Below are 19,280 nucleotides of genomic sequence, written 5' to 3'. Positions count from 1 at the left end.
AGGTAGGTTGATTAACAAATGGATTTAAGTGGCAGTCAAATCATTTAAACGTCTGTGAAATCTAGTATAAAGGTAAAGGTTCCCCTTGACAATTTTTGTCCAGTCGTGTTCGACTCTAGGGGGCAGTGCTCATTCCCGTTTCCAAGCCATAGAGCCAGCGTTTTGTCCGAAGACAATCTTCCGTGGCCACATGGCTAGTGCGACTTAGACACAGAACGCTGTTACCTTCCCACCGAGGTGGTCCCTATTTATCTACTCGCGTTTGCATGCTTTCGAACCGCTAGGTTGGCAGGAGCTGGGACAAGCGATGGGAGCTCACTCCGTCGCATGGATTCGATCTTATGACTGCTGGTCTTCTGACCCTGCAGCACAGGCTTCTGCGGTTTAGCCCACAGCGCCACCACGTCCCTTGAGTGCCACCACGTCTAGTATGAATTGATGTAAATCCATGTGACCCCAATTTGAATAGCTGATTATATATTTTAATTGAGAAGGCTGACATACTTGTTTATGTTTCCCTTTTAGAAATGTGGTCTTTTTTTTTTTTACTGACTTGTAAATTACCAGCTTTTCTTTTGATACCTCAAAGACATCTATATTCGGAGTTTGATAATATGTACCTTTATTTATCTGTAATTGATACAGCAAAGTGATCAAAAATGGTTGATAGACTTATTGTACAGTCAAGAATTCAGGAACAGGAGGGGCTGCATTTCTGCTCCTACAGATATTTAGCTCAGTTATGATTTTGAGTTTTGGTTGTTTTTTATAATCACTGTTTTTTTTCCTTATTTGGCCTTCTCTCTTATGATGATGATGATATATTATCAGTTCCAACATATGGCCACTCACCCAGAGTTTTCTAGGTATAAAGTACTCTGATGTAACTTACCAGTCCCCATTCTTGGACCATTTAGCTTGCCCAAGGCCACCTATATGGCAGGACATATAACCCCATTAGCTATGCGCACTGTTGATGATCTTGGTTGGCCCTTCTCTAGGGAGGCACAGTGGGGATTAAGAATCCTTTCCCTTGGCTCTGCAGCCAGGTGCTCCAATGCATGGAGATAATTTAACTCTTGGTCTAATAGCAGTTTTACTTTCAATGTGCGCCCTGCAGTTGCGCTTGGTTCATTTCATATCACACCAACCACAAAAATAGTGCTTCACCTAGGGTGAATTAGTGCTTCACTAATTGCCTGATTCTTACTTGAAAGCAAGTCTGTGGAGCTTAATCTTTAAAGAAAATACCTATACCTGGAAGTAAATCCTGTTGAACTGAATAGCATTTGCTTCAGCGAGAGATGTACAGTATAGAATCGCACTGCTAGTAACTGGTCTGTTAGAATGTGCACTTGAATTCTCCACATCCAAGCCTAACAACACTCCAGACCCTGGTATAGTTAATTGTGGAAAAAAGATGTAAACTTTCACCTAAGAGTGTCATATATTTAGTTCAGTTATTATATAGAGATGTTCACTTCAATGTTATGAAGTATTTACATGGAAATTTCCAGTGTGTATATTTATATGAATATTGATATGAGATTCCTTGTAAAGGAAAAAGAATAAGCTTGGGTTAACTGACAAATCAGAATTTATGTGCTGTAGTAAATCTTATCTAGGGTCTTCCCCTAGTGGCAAGAGGCAAGATTGCCCTATGAGAGCAAGACTTATGTGCCTTGAGGCAGTGGCAGTGTTGAAAATGTACACACATGATGCCTTGTATAGATTTCCTTGCCCTGGCCATGACTTTTGAAAAGCACCCTCCATGTTTATTGAAATCCATTTATATGTAGATAAGATAAGATAAAACTTTATTACGGTGAAAAGACCAGGCACAAATAAAACATCAAAATATATAAATATACAGAAGTATACAAAAATATTGGGATCGAATGCAAAGCAATAATCGGTTCTGAGTTGAACACCAACAGCATCAAAACATCTCCCCTAAAGCAATTCCAGAATGTCTAGCAAACCATGCTGTAACTACAGAGGCTCGTCCATTTTCAGGGTCCTTTTTCGAATACCCTTTGCAGCAGTAAGAAATTTGGCAACCCTATGTGTAAGCATGGGATTGGAGTCAGACAGCAGCACATGCATACATTGTTGCTCTGTACAACTGGGAAATGGGTCAATCAAAGGGGAAACAAGTTCTTCACGTACTTCCTTGTAATGTGCACACCACAAAAGGACATGTTCAGTTGTTTATGTCTGCTCCATTCCACATGGGCAAAGGCGCTCTGCCCAGGGGATCTTTTTATACCATCCCACCTGCACTGCTGAAGGTAGTGCATTAAGCTGGGCCAGAGTAAACACCCTTCTGTACCTGGACTGCCCCAAATGGGCAAAATAAGGTGTTGCTGTAACCTTGTATAAGCTGTCCTCTCTAAGGTAGAATTCTGGGGCACTGCTTAAATCATTTTGTCTGTTGATGTCCTCAATATGCTGCTTAATGATTTTCTTTGCCTATTCCATTCCCATGGTTAACAGAGTCAACCTAGACTAGAGAGACCCAAAGAGGCTATTTTTTTCCTCAATTAACTGAATCCATTTTGACTATAAGGTGTCTTGCAGGATCAGTGGTGCAAAACCAATAGGGAGATAAGATAGTTTGAGCCAGTACATGAGAATTGCAATCCATATTCTGGCTTCGATTTTAATTTGACCAAATTCCAATCTTAGTTTTACTTTGGTGACATGTCTGGGGACTCCTAATATTGCCCTCAGGATTGTACACATTCTAGGGTTGCAATATTTGGGAAGGGGCCCAATTGGGAGCCATACAGTAGTTGGGCTACTGATTTCCTTGCCCCTGCCATGACTTTTAAAATGCACACTCCATGTTTATTGAAATCCATTTATATGTATAAACCCTATCCATCCGCTACATTTACTTCCAGAATTAAGCTATTAAATATGATATTTTCTGGCAAGATCTGAAGTAAAGTATCATCAAAATTCAACTATCTGATTTGGTTAGAGAAAAACAAGTCTATATCATGACATCTAATGAGCACATCTGAATAGTGATTTGCCTGCAACAGTTTCCACTGGTAAAGATTTTGTTGCTTCCCTGGTTGTGGGAAGAGAAGAATGGCTTTCTGTTTAATCATAGAATTAAGGAGAGGGAGCAAAGATGATCCATTCCTGTCCTGTTTATTTTCTGAAAGCCACAGATCATTTTACAGAATATATAGAGTACCACAGGCACAGATCAACTGCACTATAGAGATGATTGTGAAACTCTAATTTAGAGTAATTATTAGGAAGTGCAGCCTTGATTTTAATTCCTCTTTCCAGCTGCTCTCTGCTTCACTTAGGCAGTATCCTTCTTTGCCTTCCATTATGTTGACCAGTGGTAGCCTAAAATAAATAAAAAATCACCTCAGAGGTGATACTTCTCTGAGGAATTTTACTGGCTTCATCGCTACCCAGACTTGCTTACAGTCAGATGAACAGTGCATCCACAACAATCCATGTACTTAGATCAAGATTAGTGGCATGTTCACTAAATGGGTGGGGTGTAAATCTAAATAAATCAAGAGAACGTTGTAACTACTGCTGAGCACACTGAACTTTAGATATGCTTCCTCTATTCCAATATTACATGGGATTTTGCTAGTACATCTAGATCTAGCTGTGGATAGCAAAACTGTATTTCTAAGAAAAAGAGTTTCATCATGTTTTATAGGTGCTAAGGAGGGGCCTTTGTCATATATCATCAGATTGCTTTAAATTATGAATTAATAGCCTCCAAAAGACTATATCCTGAGCAGCCCATCTCAGGTCTTCCAAACTAAAGGGTTTAGCTTCCTTTATTGAATCAATCCATCTCATGTTAGCTCTTCCTTTTTTCCTTCTGCCTTCCCCTTCAACTGGTATTATCACCTTTCCGGTGTATCCTATCTTCTCATGAAATCTTCCCACGATACTTCCAAAGTATGATAATACATGCTAAGGGTGTGGAAAGAAAAGCATGAAAGTGCAAGTGCTTGTATCAGAGTATTGAAGAGAGATAGACAAAATGATTTTTTCTGAACTCTGCTTTACTTGATGATGATGATATTGCTCTATCCCCTGTCTTCTCTCCCAAACTGCTATTCTACTGTGATGCCTATACTGCTATATATTTCTTGGCTCTCAGTTATGTTTTGATGCATGATTGATAGATGACTAACCACAGTGGAAAGGAATTGCCTCTTTCAATGACAGGGCTGGCCCAAGCGGGTCTCTCTTTTAGAAAATGTTGAGAGTATGAGGAAACCAGGGATCTTATGGATCCATGCTCCCCTACTTAGAGTTTTGTTTCCCAATGTTGGATGTGGAATCATTCACTGCACCAAGTGTCATAGATACAGCAACACAGCACTTCTGCATTTTATGGTCCTTTGACAGCCCTCTAGGAGATTTTTCAATTTAACCCAGATCTCATTTCAACATATTTGGTGGGTAAAACTGATGTTTCCTTTCTGAATTTTTAGGATACCGGAGTTGGCAAGTCAAGTATAGTTTGTCGATTTGTTCAGGATCATTTCGACCACAATATTAGCCCCACTATTGGGTAAGTAGTATACATATTTTCAAACTTCAATGAAGCTAAATAAACACTATTAATAAAAATATATTTTGTATTTTAAGGTTCAGGGAGATAATTATGTTTGGTTTTCTAATTGTTATATAATGGAAAGAGTTATTAAGTGACTAAGCATATTAACTTCCTGTTTAAGTAATACCAGTTCCAAACCACCATTCAGTATGTATCTTAAACTGTTATTATGCAACATGCTTTCCTTCCTCTTCATCCTCTTTTTCTTTCTTGCTCCTTCTAAGGTCCTGAAAGGAGAGTGAATTTAGTTGCTCATCCTTTAAATGCAGAATGGGAAGCTGTAGTCCTCTAAATGTTATCAGATTTCAACTCCCTTTAGCTACAGTAGGCTTGACTACTTGCATAAAAGAAAAATGCACCCAAAGATGTAACTACGATCTCTAGATTGCCTGCAATTCCAGTTCACATTAAAATTATCTATCAGTGGACCAAGAGGAGTAACATAAAACTGCACTGTGTATACAATATTTAATATAATATAAAAATAATTGCAACTACTTATTCGGTGGTGACATCCCAGAAAACATGGTAGGGAATCTGTGGATTAGGTATTAGTGCTACTGATCATATTCCATTTCTCTTCCTCTTCCAAACCACTATTTTGCTATGAATAGATCCTTTATTGAATAGATGTGTATTTCTTGGGCCTTAATAATAATTTGACACACAGTTCTTAAGTATGTTTATTGACATATGACTCAGATAGATTTTGTAGTAAACAGAAGAACAGGAATGAAGAAGAGAAGGGTGGTGATATATCTCTAAATTTTAACTGCCTGTGAACTTCTTGATATTGATTTGAAATAAAATTATTTGGTTCTTTTGAAAAATACATTTCTTTCCATGCAATATTAGGTATGTGTGCCATCCTGAAATTTATGCTAGAAGATTATTTGTCCTGCCAGGGTGCTGTAATTATCCTTTTGGAAAACAAGTAGCCCTCACTGTATAGCTATGCTCATTAAAAAAAATACCCAAATCATAGAAAAGTATTCAATGACAAAGTCCACATATTCTTCCTCTAAACAAAAACTATATACTTTGAGATTCTGAGCCAGAGAGATTCTGTAATACTACTGTAGATTATCACTGTACTGTATATGTATAGAGAGGTGGAGGTTTCGCATCTCAGCTGTAGGGACACCTCCACCAACCACAGCAGTCTATTTGCCTTGTCCACAGGCCTTCTGGCAGACTACCCAGAGATCCTGAAGACAAAGATGCCAAGCAGCAGCATGTAGGCAGACGGGGGGGGGGGGGAAGGAATGCTGGCCCCTGGTGTGTGTGTGTGTGTGTGTGTGTGGGGAGGGCACAGGTGCAGTTGACAGGCAGGATGTAGGAGGTGCAGCTAGTTGGAAGGAGGAGGAAATAAAGGAGGTAGAAGCGTAGAACTGGTTGGAGACACTACAGGTCTAGCCACCCATCTTCTGCATTTTGAGGGAGAAAGAAGAGTCCTTCACGTTCCGGGACCCCTGCCTGGCCTATGGCATGGACTATCTTCAGCCAGAATCAAGGACCTTATGAGCTGTACGTCCTGTCCCAAGTCAGGACTGATGGGATAGCAGAGAGGATGCCCCATCACTCCTCATTTGGGGTCACTCAAGACCAATGCATATGAAGCATTGGAGACACTGCTGCCAGCATCAGAGACTGATGCAGCTGGCCTGGGAGTGCAAGGATCAGCTGTGGCAGGACAGCCAGCTGCCCTGTGGGCATACTGGCCTTCACTGAGGAAAGCTGAGCCATTGGGGCTAGTGACTCAAACTCAACCCCAGCAGTGGACTTTAAATGACTCATGTCCAGTGACAGTAACTAAACCATGGACAGGACTGGGGTTGAGGGGCACACCAGCTGTCTTGCTATTGAAATAAAGTTTGTTGCACTTGATTACCAGCCTGCCGAGTCAGTGGAGACTATGGTGAAGGATATAGCTCCATTGTCTTCTACCTCAGAGAAGGCAGTGATGATAACAGTGATCTATCAGATTATTTTTAATTATCCTGACTGGGTTTCAGTTTCCGGGTATAAGTCTTAAACATGTGTCTCATGAAGCAGAATAAACATACTTTCTCACCTGCCCATCTGTGGAATATAGATGGATCAAAAGTTAGGAGAGAAGAACCCATGGCTCTCCAGATGATGTTGGGATCAAACATCATCCTTTCTCCATTGTTATGCTGTCTGGAGCTGGTGGTAATGAGATTCTAACATCTGGAAGACCACAGGTTCATAAATCCTGATTGAGACTCCATATAAATTTTAGCTCTGAAATTATCACCCTTAAATCTATAGAATTTGAGATACATTTTACTATTTAAGATTAAATCCCAGTTTGTTTCCTCTCCTTCCCACATTTTTATAATATTTTTCTAACATTTTATTATGCCTTCCTGTCTTGCCTTCTCAGACTACTAGAGTCCCAAATATAAAAAACATAACAGTTCTACATTGTTCTGAACACCAAAATACATTACAGGATTAATTGCTGTGTGCTAGCCAGTTAGCATAGATCATTCTGGCTAAATTAAATTAGGAAAGAATGAGGACACAGAAGGGGCTTATATGGAGAAGGCTTCTAAGATATTTCCTTGTCCTTTGGAGTGTGTATTTTTTATGGCTATGGTTGTAGTTCAGTTGGGGAGTGATTTCAGAAATAATATTTCCCTCTTGAGCAATTGCCAGCTCCTTTCATGAATAGAATTTTTTTTAGCAAGGCATAATAAAATTCAAGTTTCGGTTCTGGGATGTGTGATATAAGCAGTGCGTATGTGAATATGCAGAGTACATATCCCTTTTTAAAAATTGAGAATTGCAGCTAGACCTGGAATTAGGAGAGAGGTATGTCTTTGAAGCAGATTCAAGCCTTAGCATTACTTTTGTTCTTTGGGGCGTAATGGGTTATTTTCAGGTCTTCACGTGCAGCCTGGGAAGTGCTTTTAGATACTGGTAATACATCCCAGTGTGCACATAATACAGATCTAAAACTAGTGTTGACAGAGGCAAGAAAGGGTTTTAAAAAGTTGCTTTCTGGGGGTTTTTGTACCACCATTAGTGGTGGTATATTTTTGTTCTGATTTGCTCCCATATACAATCTGCTCATATGGAGCCTGGTACTGTGTTACTGCATGCTGGCCTGTGCACTTTGTGGACGTGTATCTTCAATAGTGTTTCTTTAGAGGCATATGTTTTATGGTCACCCCTCCATACCTTAGTACCACTCCTCTTTGGCCTTGGTGTATCAGCTCCTTCTTTCCTTTGAGAAGATGCTGCTGAGCTCACACAAGGAAACAGATGGAGTAAAATATGGGTATTTGAGAATGATGACTTGGTAAAACAAAGTGAGGAGAAGGAGACTCAAGATGGGCAAGGGAGGATAGAGGAGATAGGCAAAGGGGGTGGGTTATCAGCATTGGGATGGAGTAGCCAAAGAGCAGTCGCAAATCTATGATCCAGTGCATCCCAATAAATCCAGCAACAAATCTCCCTATCTGTGGATGCAAATACTGGGGTGACTTATTCAATTCTGCAACAAAAGATAACAGAATGATCCAAGGCAACCCCAAGATGATCAAGGACAACATCCCTGTGTGGATGAGCTCTTTAAAAGCATCTGCATGAAGGTCATCCAAGTACAGATTAAGATATTAAAAAATTTCCTAGCTGACAATTTGTAGCCTTGTATCTGCATCCACATGAAGCAATGATTTCATTTTGTAATTTATCACATTGCCTTGGCTTTTAACAAAACAGATATCACAGCATAAGTAGTTGGCATGTAATTCATCTTCATTAAGTCTTCCAAAGCTTCAGAGCTTATGAACTGCTGACAAGCCCCATCTTGACTCAAATTTCATTCATGCATGTTTACATCTAGAGACAAGTGTGCCAGCCTGTTATGAATCAAATGTTTTCAGCCTTCAAGAACACAACTACACTCAAGCTAGATGCAGTACTACCTAAATCTCTGTCTGTGCTACTACAGCACAGAGCTTGGTGTGCTGGTAATATTAAAACGTGTTGGACTAGACAGTACAGGAATTCCTCTGTCAGTAGGAAGAATTGGTACAGAGTAAGAAACAAGAAGAATTGGGAATATATCAAGCGAGAAAATAATTCAGGAGGAATCCCATTATTGCTCTGGTCTCTTGACATCGGGTTAGCTAAAAAGTTTGCTATTATCTTTTTATTCAAGACATAAGGAGGCATTCCAGTTCTGAGTTTCTGGAATATATTGCATTCTCGTTTTAGTAGATAGTGGAAGATAGTGTGCTGGCTGGATAGCTCAGTGGGTTAGATAGCTACCTGCATAGGCAGAGGTTTAGAGTTCAATTTCCCACTGTGCTTCCTTTTGTAGAGTTGGGCAACTTGCACAGTCCCAGGATGCTCCCAAAAGAAAGGAATGGAACATTATTTCTGAGTACTGTACTCTCTTCCTAGAAACATCTGAAAAGGGTTGCCACAAGTCAGACTTTATTTGATGGTACACAATTTTTATTACATAGAGTGCAAAAAGAGAGACATGAGAATTGCACCACTAGCATTAATTCATCGAGGGGTTTCTTTCCAGTAAAGGAATAAGTAGCAATGTAGGAAACACTTAATTAAACATGGTTTCACAGTTGTGCTGTCTCAGTAACAGGATGTTTTCCTGTTTAATGAGATATTTGTATTTTTGTGATTTATGTAAAGAAGTTGGAAATATGCTATTCTGACATTATACTGTTTAAAACAGAAATATTTTATATATGAAAACTTGGTTCAGTATTGCTGGCATTTTATTAATTACCCACATTAGTTTTTCATGTTTCATATACGGTTTTTACTGTATATTTTTCCTAGATAAAGCAGTTATCAATTCTACTACTCAAGCAGCTGTCAAAGCTTAAGGTGTTTCAACAGCATGCCTCTGTGAATTTTTATATAGAAGTTGGTCCAATTGAATTTAATGGGGCATATCACCATGAAAATGTGTATAGGGCAGCAGCCAAAGTTTATTTTTAAACAAAGGAAGGACAAAAGAGGACTGACTGGAACTACTCTGAAAATACAGGAGAAAACAAAATCACTAACATTTACTCCAGTACAGAAAACCAGAGGAGTGTGCTCTGCAGCATGGATAGGGCAAGATACCATTTGGGACAGACCCATAGAGGAAATGAAGTCCTGAGCTGTTCCTGACAAAGCTGTTTCAGAATAGACATTGAAATCCCTAGCACAAGAAGCTGAGGGGACTCCAACGCAACCCTGAGACCATCTCAGCTAGCTCAGGAAGGGAGACCGTTGAGCAGCAGGGTAGAATATTTTAAATGTGTACAACAGATGTAATTTAAACTAGGGTAATAAATTGCATCTGCTGTACAAATCTAGATTACTCGTTCTTTCCACTTCTTGCAATGTATTTTCTCATAACAGGCCTCCCCTCATAAAACAGACTTTCAAAATAGGCTTTCTCTTTGCCCTCCACTTTCTTGCAGTGATGAGGAGTTCCCACTTCCTGCTCCCTTTGGTACTAGGTTCGGTAAAGCAAGCTTTTAAAAACAAATGCCAACCAGCTTGTTGTATTTCCAGTCTAATTCTGGCCCTATTTCTCCCTAAGTATCATTGGTGATGCAATGAAATTGGGACTATGTAGTTTTTCCCCTTTTCCAGTTTAAAAAACACTGATGTGCATTTAACGATCTTTGGTGTACAGAATCATATTCTCTAGGCTACCAGTGAATTAGAAATAAAAACCATTTGCTACTCCAGAGTATCTTAAGAAGATATGCATTAACTTCCCTTTAGAAAAATTAGAAATTGCTTGACGATGTTAATAATCATGTGCCATCAAGTCAGTTCTAACTTATGGTGACCCTTTCAGGGTTTTTTTTTGATAGAAAATATTCAGAAGTTATTTCCCATTCTCTCCTTCTGGAAGCATGCTGGGGACTGTGTAGCTTATGCAAAGCCACACAGGCTGGCTTTACTCACAGGCGCCACAGTGGGGAATTGAACTCTTAACCTCTGGCTCTGCAGCCAGATACCTAAACCATTGACCTATCCAGCCAGCTACAGCCATGCCCTGCTTAACGATTGCCCCGCACTACGATGAATCCGCTTTACAACAATCTTTTTGCGATTGCAATTGCGATTGCAAAACAATGGTCTAAATGGGGGAATTTTGCTTAGCGATGATCGGTTCCCTGCTTTGGGAACCAATTTTTGCTTTACGACGATAAAAAACAGCTGATTGTGGGGTTTTCAAAATGGCCACCGGGTGCTTAAAATGGCTCCCCACTGTGCTTAGGGACAGATTCCTCGCTATACAGACACTGAAAATGGCCGCCGTATGGAGGATCTTCACTGGACGGTGGGTTTTGACCCCATTGGAATGCACTGAATGGTTTTCAATGCGTTTCAATGGGGTTTTTAATTTCGCTTTATGATGTTTTCGCTTAATAGCGATTTTCCTGGAACGGATTATCGTTGTTAAGTGAAGCACCGCTGTACTTGTTATATTATTTCCTGACAAACAGTGTGACCTAAAATTGATACATATATCCCACTAGGAATTATTTGTTAACAAACAAACTTTGTATTTAAACAATGTGCTGATTTTCTTGCATCTTTTAGTGCTTCTTTCATGACTAAAACTGTGCCTTGTGGAAATGAGCTTCATAAATTTCTGATCTGGGATACAGCAGGGCAGGAACGGGTAAGTATGATTCTAGTGTCTTTTATTTTAAATGTATTAAAATTGTGAACATTATTAGTCTTTGGAGGAAGTTGTCAGGGAGTATTATCACTTCCTTATCTTTTAAAGGTAGTGGTTGTTTTATTCCATCAGGTTGCTTCCCACTTATGGTAATTTTCTCAATTAGTGATTTCCAAAAGGTCCTATCATTAACAGTCCTGTTCAGGTTTTGCAAAGTCAAGGTCATGACTCTCCCTATTGAATCAAGCCATCTGTTGTTTGGTCTTTCTTTCTTCCCCCCCCCCCTTCTGCCTTCCATTTCCCACAATACTATTGTATTTTTCAGTGAGTCTTATCTTCCCCAGATACTCCCAAAATACAGTAGGCTTCCTTTCTACTGAGAATTGAAGCTTGATTTGACATAGAATTTACTTATTTGTCTTCCATGATATGTATAAGCTCTCTTTCAACTCATTTCAAATAAACTGATTATTTTTCTTGTTAGCTTTCTTCATTGTCCAGGTTTCACTATGTCATGGACTATTTTAACCTTAGTCCCCAGTAATACATTCTTACTCTTAGTTATCTTTCCAATTTCCATCAGAACTGCTTATCCAAGTCTCATGCTTCTTCTTTCATGATTGCAGTCTCCATTTCAATTGTTGATTAAATCAAGGTATAGAAAACCATTAACAATTCTGAATTCTTCATTGTCATAAGTTATGTAATTAGTTCCAGATTTTAGAATGTTACCCCTCCCCCCAGTTTTCTCTTCTTTTTTAAATCAGGGAATTGGGGGCAAGATTTTTTAATCAGAAGACATTAGAAGGAAGCTAGGTATTTCAGTCCCTGAGGAATGCAGTGCTGCTGATCCAGGATATTGTTTTGCTTACTCCAGAGCAAAATGCCTGCAATTTCACTTCTTGGAAGATACCTAAGGGCCTGTTCACAATAAGCATTGATTCAACTTTCCTTCTACATGTGATACCAGTAACTGCATCCTGGTGTCCCCATGATACAAGACTGAAAAGTCAACAGAATAGAAGTGGAACAGAAAAAAAATTTGTTTTCTGTGGTTTTTGTTTTGCATCACCACCAGCTGGTGATATATTTTTGTTCTCCTTTGCTCTGATTGGCTCTAGTACAGGATCTGCTACTTGTAAAGCTCACCACTGTGTTGATGTTTACTGTTCTGTGTACTTTGTGGATGGGTATTATTTGATTTCTGCTCGTCATTCTTCACCCCTCCAAACCTTATTGAAGCTTCTGTTTAGCTTTCTTGGGATACTCTTTCTTAATCAGGATACCAGCTGTTCCTGCATTCTGCTTTTTAATTAAAAAAAAACATTATCACTTCTGCACCACAGCACAAAACTGAAAACTAAAATATATTTTAAAATGTAAATTTACGAAGCATTGCTGCAAACATAAAAAGTTCTGAGAATCATGGATAGGTAAAACAATGATGAGATTGAAGACAGAGCAATGTAGGTGGGGAGCAGGAAGAGAAGAGATAAACTCTTTCTGCATTCTCCTTTTTAATAAAATGTTTTGCCAGATACTGCAAAAATGAAACCAAAAAAAATGAAAACAGAAAAAGAAATAAAAGAAAGAAACAAACAAAAAAAGATATTGCCACAAACCCATGGAAATTTCAAAAGGTTAGGGAAGTAAAACAATGATGGAACGGAAGAGAGAATGAAGTAGGTGGGGATAGGGCAGAGATGATGGGTGAGCTGTAATGGGATACTGGATGAACCAGTGTTTATCCAAGTATATCCAACAACAAATACCCTTCCCAAGTTTGGAAGTCAGTATCAGGTTGATGTATTCAAATCTGCAACAAGAAGTACCTGGATGACCTAGAACAATAGGGAACAACACTACTGTGTCAACAAGCCCTACAGTTAATCAGTTTGTCCTGGCTACATCCAGCAGTTTGATGGCCTGGAGTGCTTGTTTGTTGCTACTGCTTTTTCCTCCCTTGTTCTCACATGCTGTCTCTCACTTCTGTCCAAAGATGGAAAAGAGGAGCTGAGGCATGAGATTAAGATAAATCCCTTCAGGAGAAGTAGCTCCTGGGTACATCAGCTGAGAAAATTGATTGCTCCTGTCATGATAGGAGACTGCTCCTGTGGAAAAATTCTTGAAGGGCAGAAGCATTAATAGAAGGTGACGCTAGCAGAGAGTCTTCTATAGATAATAGTAGTAGTGATTCAATTAACATTTGTTAGTGTGGCACAGAAGTAGGCAATGGTGAAACACTTCTGAATATTTCACGCATAAAAAATCCTATGATGAGACAGTTGAAAATGAGGCAGGAGATAGTGTTGAAAGATAAGACTCCCAGGTCAGAAGGCGCTCAGTCAGCTAGCAGAGAAGAGCAATGAACGAGTTCTACTAGTACTGGTTTTAATGAAGCAACCAGATTAAAGTGAAAAAGACATTCATTTGCAGATGTGATCAAAGGTAGTTATTATGGAAAAGAAGGTTGTATACATTGAATAAAACAGCAACTTATAAAGAGTATGAAGAGCATAATTCGAAGAATGAGAACACAGTGTCACAGAGTTAGCATTCAGCTGCGAGATAATGGCTGCTAGAAAAGTTTCAGGAGTTTCCGGGATCTGCTGCTGATTTTGAGTTATTTTGCATCAGCACTCAGCGTCTTTATCATCCCCCAAGAAACTTTGGGCTGAGTGCCTTCAGGTCGGGCCAGGCACTTCCAGTGATGTGCAGTCATCTGGTCCCGCTCCAGAGCCATCGCTGGGTTGAATTCCAGAATCAGGTTCTGCAGTTTGCAATGCCAACTCATTCTTCCCATGATATGGTTGTTACATGCAGCACTGATGTTACCTGTCTGTCATGGGTTTGGAGGGAAAGTTCCATCCTATGGAGAGTGGAAGGCGGGACATCAGGAGGAGGGGCTGTACTGTATAAATATGTGATGCCTGTGTGGTGGAACACACACTAGATGAGACACTGTGAGACACTGGGATGTGACGAAGCAGCAGCTGGGAAGAAGAAGCTGTTGTGGGAGTCTGTGTGTCAGACAGGGTACTTCTGTGTGTCAGAGTACCAACCTGATAGGTTCAGGTGTCTGTTGGTTAGCCAGAACTGATAGGTTCAGGGTCTGTGCTTTAAGTTAAGGTTCTGGGTGAACCAAACTGTATGTATGTATGAGTGAAACTAAGCCACGTTACTTTGTCTTATTCACCTGATTGTTTTATTTACCCTGTTTGTATTTAAAATAAACCTTATTCTTTTTATTGTTTAAAAATCCATCCCTGGTCTGTGTGACTTCTTACAGGGAATGGTTGGTGGCAGCTTAGTAAACTGTGTGACAGATCACAGTAGGTCTGGGTTTGTCACATTGATTGGTGTCCAGCGTGTGGGATACGACTGGTCCAGTTGTCCAGTGGTCCAGCAAAGCCTTGGCAAGTGTGCCCAGAGCAAGGGGGGTCTAGTCAGGGACAGTTTGAGGCGCGTAGGTAATCTTCTAGGTGTACCTCACGGGGAGGTGCGCTAGTAGAAGAACGTGCCAACTGGGGAGACTTAGATTAAGGTGCTCTGAGGCAGCCTAGTTTTGGCGGGAAAAAGCTGAGGCAAAACTGCGTAGTAACAGTGAGCTAGCCTGCCAGCTGAGAGGCCCAGCAGAGGGGGGTAGGCTCTGACTCGATACTGTTGCAAGTTAGTGCTGAAGAACAGCAGCAATCTCTGGGGAGAGCTGGTTCTGAGGCAAGAAGGAAAAAAGTGGTCGTTTTATTTTGAGGCTTGACTTTTTAAAGCAGCCTGTTCTGAGGGGGGATTATGCCCTTGACTCGAAGCCAGATGGCCGAAATGAGTGAAGTGAAAGACCCCCAGATTGACCAAGGTCCTGAGGATGAATTTGGCTCAGTGCAAGGTGACAGCACAGGAGAGCAGGACCCAGAACTCAGAAAAATACTCATAGCCCAACAGCATGAACTGAGGGTGAGGGAAATGGAGGAAAGATTAGAGAGAGAGAGAATGGAAAAGGAAGAAAGATTAGAGAGACAGAGAATTGAATTGGAATTGCAGAGAGAGAAAATGGCGTTTGAATTAAAAAAACTGGAACTGATGAACCAGAACAATAATAACAATAGGGATTCTGAGGGAGGCCAACTGTCTAAAGCTGACCTGAAGAAATTCCCTGTGTACCACAAGGGAGATTGTCCTGAGGTGTTCTTTTCCCTAGTGGAAAGAGCGTTTGTGGACTTCTCAGTGAGGGAAACTGAGAAGATGACCATCATGCGGTCTTTAATCAGTGGTAGCCTGGCTGAGGTTTATGCCGAGATGCCTGAGGAACTGATGAAAGATTTCGCAGAGTTTAAAAAACTGGTGTTTGCCAGACATGGGATAAATGCAGAGCAGCTGAGACAAAGATTCAGGTCCCTAACCAAGAAGCCAGAACAGACTTTCACCCAAGTGGGGGCCCAATTGGTGAGGCTGCTTGAGAAATGGCTATCGCAGGAGGGAACAGAGACCTATGAGCAGCTTAAAGATTTGATAGCACTGGAACAGTTCTATTCAGTCCTGCATGGGGAATTGAAATTCCAGGTGAGGGAAAGGAAACCAAAATCTGTGGCCCAAGCCGCAGAGATCGCAGATTTTATCTCCCAAATAAGAAAGCCCTTGGGTGAGGGGAAATCTGTAGGTAAACCCAAAGAAACCTACAGCAAGTACTCTCAGGGACCAGGGAAAAGCCAGCAAGGGGGAGGGGCCCATGGTGAAGGGAAGCCCTCAGACATGAAACTAAGACCTCAGATTTTGGAGGGAAAACCAAAACAAGAGGAGAGAGAATCAAAATACACCAGAAAATGTTATTTCTGTCAGGGAAAGGGTCATCTAATCTCAGATTGTGAGAAATTAAAGCAGCTAAAAGGAATGGTGCCTCAGGAGTCTAGTGGGACCAAGCCAAAAGCTGTGTTCTGTGTCCAGAAAGAGCAAGGCTCAGTGTCACTGAGGGAGCCTGTTGCCATGACTACTCAGTCTGGAACAGCTACCTCTGCTGATCAGGCTGAGGAAAATGGTCCTCTTATAGAGGTGAAGCGCTGCTTGCTGGTAAAAACAGATTCTCAGTTGTTTGAGACAGCCGGGGTGGACGTAGGAATACTTGACCGTCAGTATAGGGGGCTGCGGGACACTTGTTCCCAGGTAACCCTGTGCCATCCAGATATCATCCCTAGGGAGTTTATAATCCCAAATGAGAGCATAAAGGTGGCAGGGATTGAGGGGCAGGTAATCTCTCTGCCAGTAGCAGAGGTACCTGTCAACTTTCAAGGCTGGAGGGGAGATTGGCGGATAGCGATTTCATCGACTCTGCCAGCAGCCGTGCTCGTGGGAAATGACCTGGCTGAACATGTGAAACGGGTGCTAGTGATTACACGCTCACAAGCCACCACAGGGACAGTTCAGGGGGGTAATGATGAGCCAGAGACGGAAGCAGAAGGGAGTTCAGAAGCTGTGGTGGAAACCTTAGCCACAGACAGCAGATTTGGACAGGAGCAAAAGGCAGACGCCACTCTCCAAAAGTGTTTTGAACAGGTGACTGACGCCCAGCTAACACCTGAAACCCCAGTGAGATTTCTGGAGCAAAAGGGGATTTTATATAGAGAAACCCTGAGGAATGTCTCAAAAGGGGGAGATGGGATCAGAAGTCAGCTGGTGGTACCTGAAAAGTATCGCCCCATGATCTTACAAAGGGGTCACTCTGACATGGTTGCTGCACACTTAGGGGTGAAAGGGCCCCTTGATTTGATCAAACAAATTTGGGAGCAGGTCACCCAGGATGACCCACAAGACGTTGTGACTTACATAGACACCTTGATGAATGACCTAAGGAGAAATCTAGAGCTGGCAGCAGAAAACCTGCAAGCTCAGAAGGTCAGACAGAAAACATGGTATGACCGCAAAGCTAGAGAGAGGCACTTTGACCCAGGGGAGGAAGTGCTTTGGCTTAAGCCCTGCAGAGAGAATAAACTGCAGCTCAAATGGGCAGGACCATATAGGGTCATTTCCAAGATGTCAGACCTGAACTACCTAATAGAGCAGGAGGAGAACCAAGCAAGGAGGGTGGTTCATGTGAATGCACTAAAACCCTACTACAGAGGGGAACAGAGGGTTTTATTCGCGATAAAAGCAGCTGAGAGTGAGGAAGCTGAATTACCCTTCTGGGAGGGTAGAGGGGAAGTAAAATACAACCCAGAGGAGGTAAAGATCAGTCCTGCACTCACCCAAGACCAGCAGCAAGAACTAAAAATGCTGCTTAATAAATATCAGCAGGTGTTTTCCAACAAGCCGGGGATAGTGAAGGGAGTGATGCATCGGATCCACACAGGGGATGCACCCCCGCAGGCAGTATCCCCATACCGAGTAACGGGACCCTATAGGGACAAGGTGCGGAAGGAGCTGGACGAAATGCTGAGGGAGAACATAATCGTCCCCTCTTCTAGTCCTTGGTCCTCTCCGATAGTCCTTGTGGACAAGCCTGATGGGAGCATTAGGTTTTGTGTCGATTACAGGAAATTAAACCGTGTAACCACTCCTGATGCCTACCCAATGCCCAGGCTAGACAACCTGATTGAAACCATAGGGGGTTGTCGGTTCATCTCATCATTGGACCTGGTAAAGGGATATTGGCAATTAAGAATTGATCCCAGGGATCAAGAAAAGACTGCCTTTTGCAGCCCTTTTGGTCTCTATGAGTTTCGAGTCCTGAGCTTTGGTCTCAGAAATGCACCAGCCACATTCCAAAGGCTGATGGACCAGACCTTGGCAGGGCTCAGTGACTTTACAGTGGCCTACATTGACGACATAGGGATCTTCAGTAATACCTGGGAAGATCACCTGATACACCTGGAGTTAGTGCTGCAGAGGTTAAGTGCAGCAGGGCTAACAGTAAAGGCCAGCAAGTGTCAGCTGGGTAGCCCAGAAATAAAATACTTGGGTCACATGGTAGGGGGAGGAGTGATAAAACCCCTGGAGGCCAAAATAGAAGCTGTTCGTGATTGGCCTAGACCCAACACCAAGAAAAAAGTCAAATCATTTCTTGGGTTGGTGGGCTACTACAGAAAGTTCATCCCGAGGTTTAGCGAGATTGCGGCTCCGCTGACCGATCTGACGAGGAAGAAGGCTGATGACCGCATCCCGTGGACCAGCGACTGTGAGGCGGCGTTCCAGAGGTTGAAGGAGGCGCTAATCAACTATCCTGTCCTGCGTGCTCCAGACTTCGACCGGGAGTTCATCATCTACACCGATGCGTCTAACAGCGGGGTAGGAGCAGTTCTGTGCCAGGAGGATGAGAATGGTGACCAGCATCCAGTGTCCTACCTGAGTAGGAAACTTCAAAAAGGTGAGAGACATTTGGCAACCGTGGAGAAGGAGTGTTTGGCCATAGTCTACGCGATCCAGAAGGCCAAGCCTTACATCTGGGGAAGACATTTTATTCTGTGTACTGACCATTCACCTTTGCAATGGTTAAAGACAATGAAAACCCACAATAGCAAACTTATGAGGTGGGCTTTAAACCTACAGGACTATGACTTTGAAGTGAAGGTGGTCAGAGGGTCAGTGAACTGTGTTGCTGACGCCTTATCAAGAAGACCTGAAGAATGAAGACGGCGAAAGAACATGGACTATGTGTATATAATGATGACAAAAAGTTAAATGTACCTGGTTTTGAATTTGGTTTGTATGAATAAAGGTAAATTGATGTAATGTATATGGTAAATGTTTTAAATGCCTAATTGCTATGGTTAACTTAGAATGTAAGTATGAGTAAGTCTAATATGGTATGTATAACTGTTGTTGTGTATTTTACCCAGGTTGTTTTTTGGTGAAAAGCACGTTAGCTTTCCCCCTACAAAACAACTTATAAAGAGGGGAGGTGTTACATGCAGCACTGATGTTACCTGTCTGTCATGGGTTTGGAGGGAAAGTTCCATCCTATGGAGAGTGGAAGGCGGGACATCAGGA

The 19,280-nt window shown here is 41.6% G+C and overlaps 1 protein-coding gene across 1 annotated transcript in view; it reads left to right on the top strand.

The window, feature by feature from the left end:
* Window positions 1-19,280, top strand: part of RAB31 (RAB31, member RAS oncogene family) — a 74,489-nt gene that overhangs the window by 14,849 nt on the left and 40,360 nt on the right. Inside the window, exons 2-3 of the mRNA XM_020793554.3 lie at window positions 4,488-4,567; window positions 11,225-11,306. Coding sequence (XP_020649213.1) covers window positions 4,488-4,567; window positions 11,225-11,306 — 162 coding nt within the window. The remainder of the gene's footprint in view (window positions 1-4,487; window positions 4,568-11,224; window positions 11,307-19,280) is intronic.

The sequence above is a fragment of the Pogona vitticeps genome, chromosome 4 (genome assembly GCF_051106095.1).
Source record: "Pogona vitticeps strain Pit_001003342236 chromosome 4, PviZW2.1, whole genome shotgun sequence".
NCBI lineage: Eukaryota > Metazoa > Chordata > Lepidosauria > Squamata > Agamidae > Pogona > Pogona vitticeps.
This window is presented reverse-complemented; position numbering and strand designations above follow the sequence as displayed.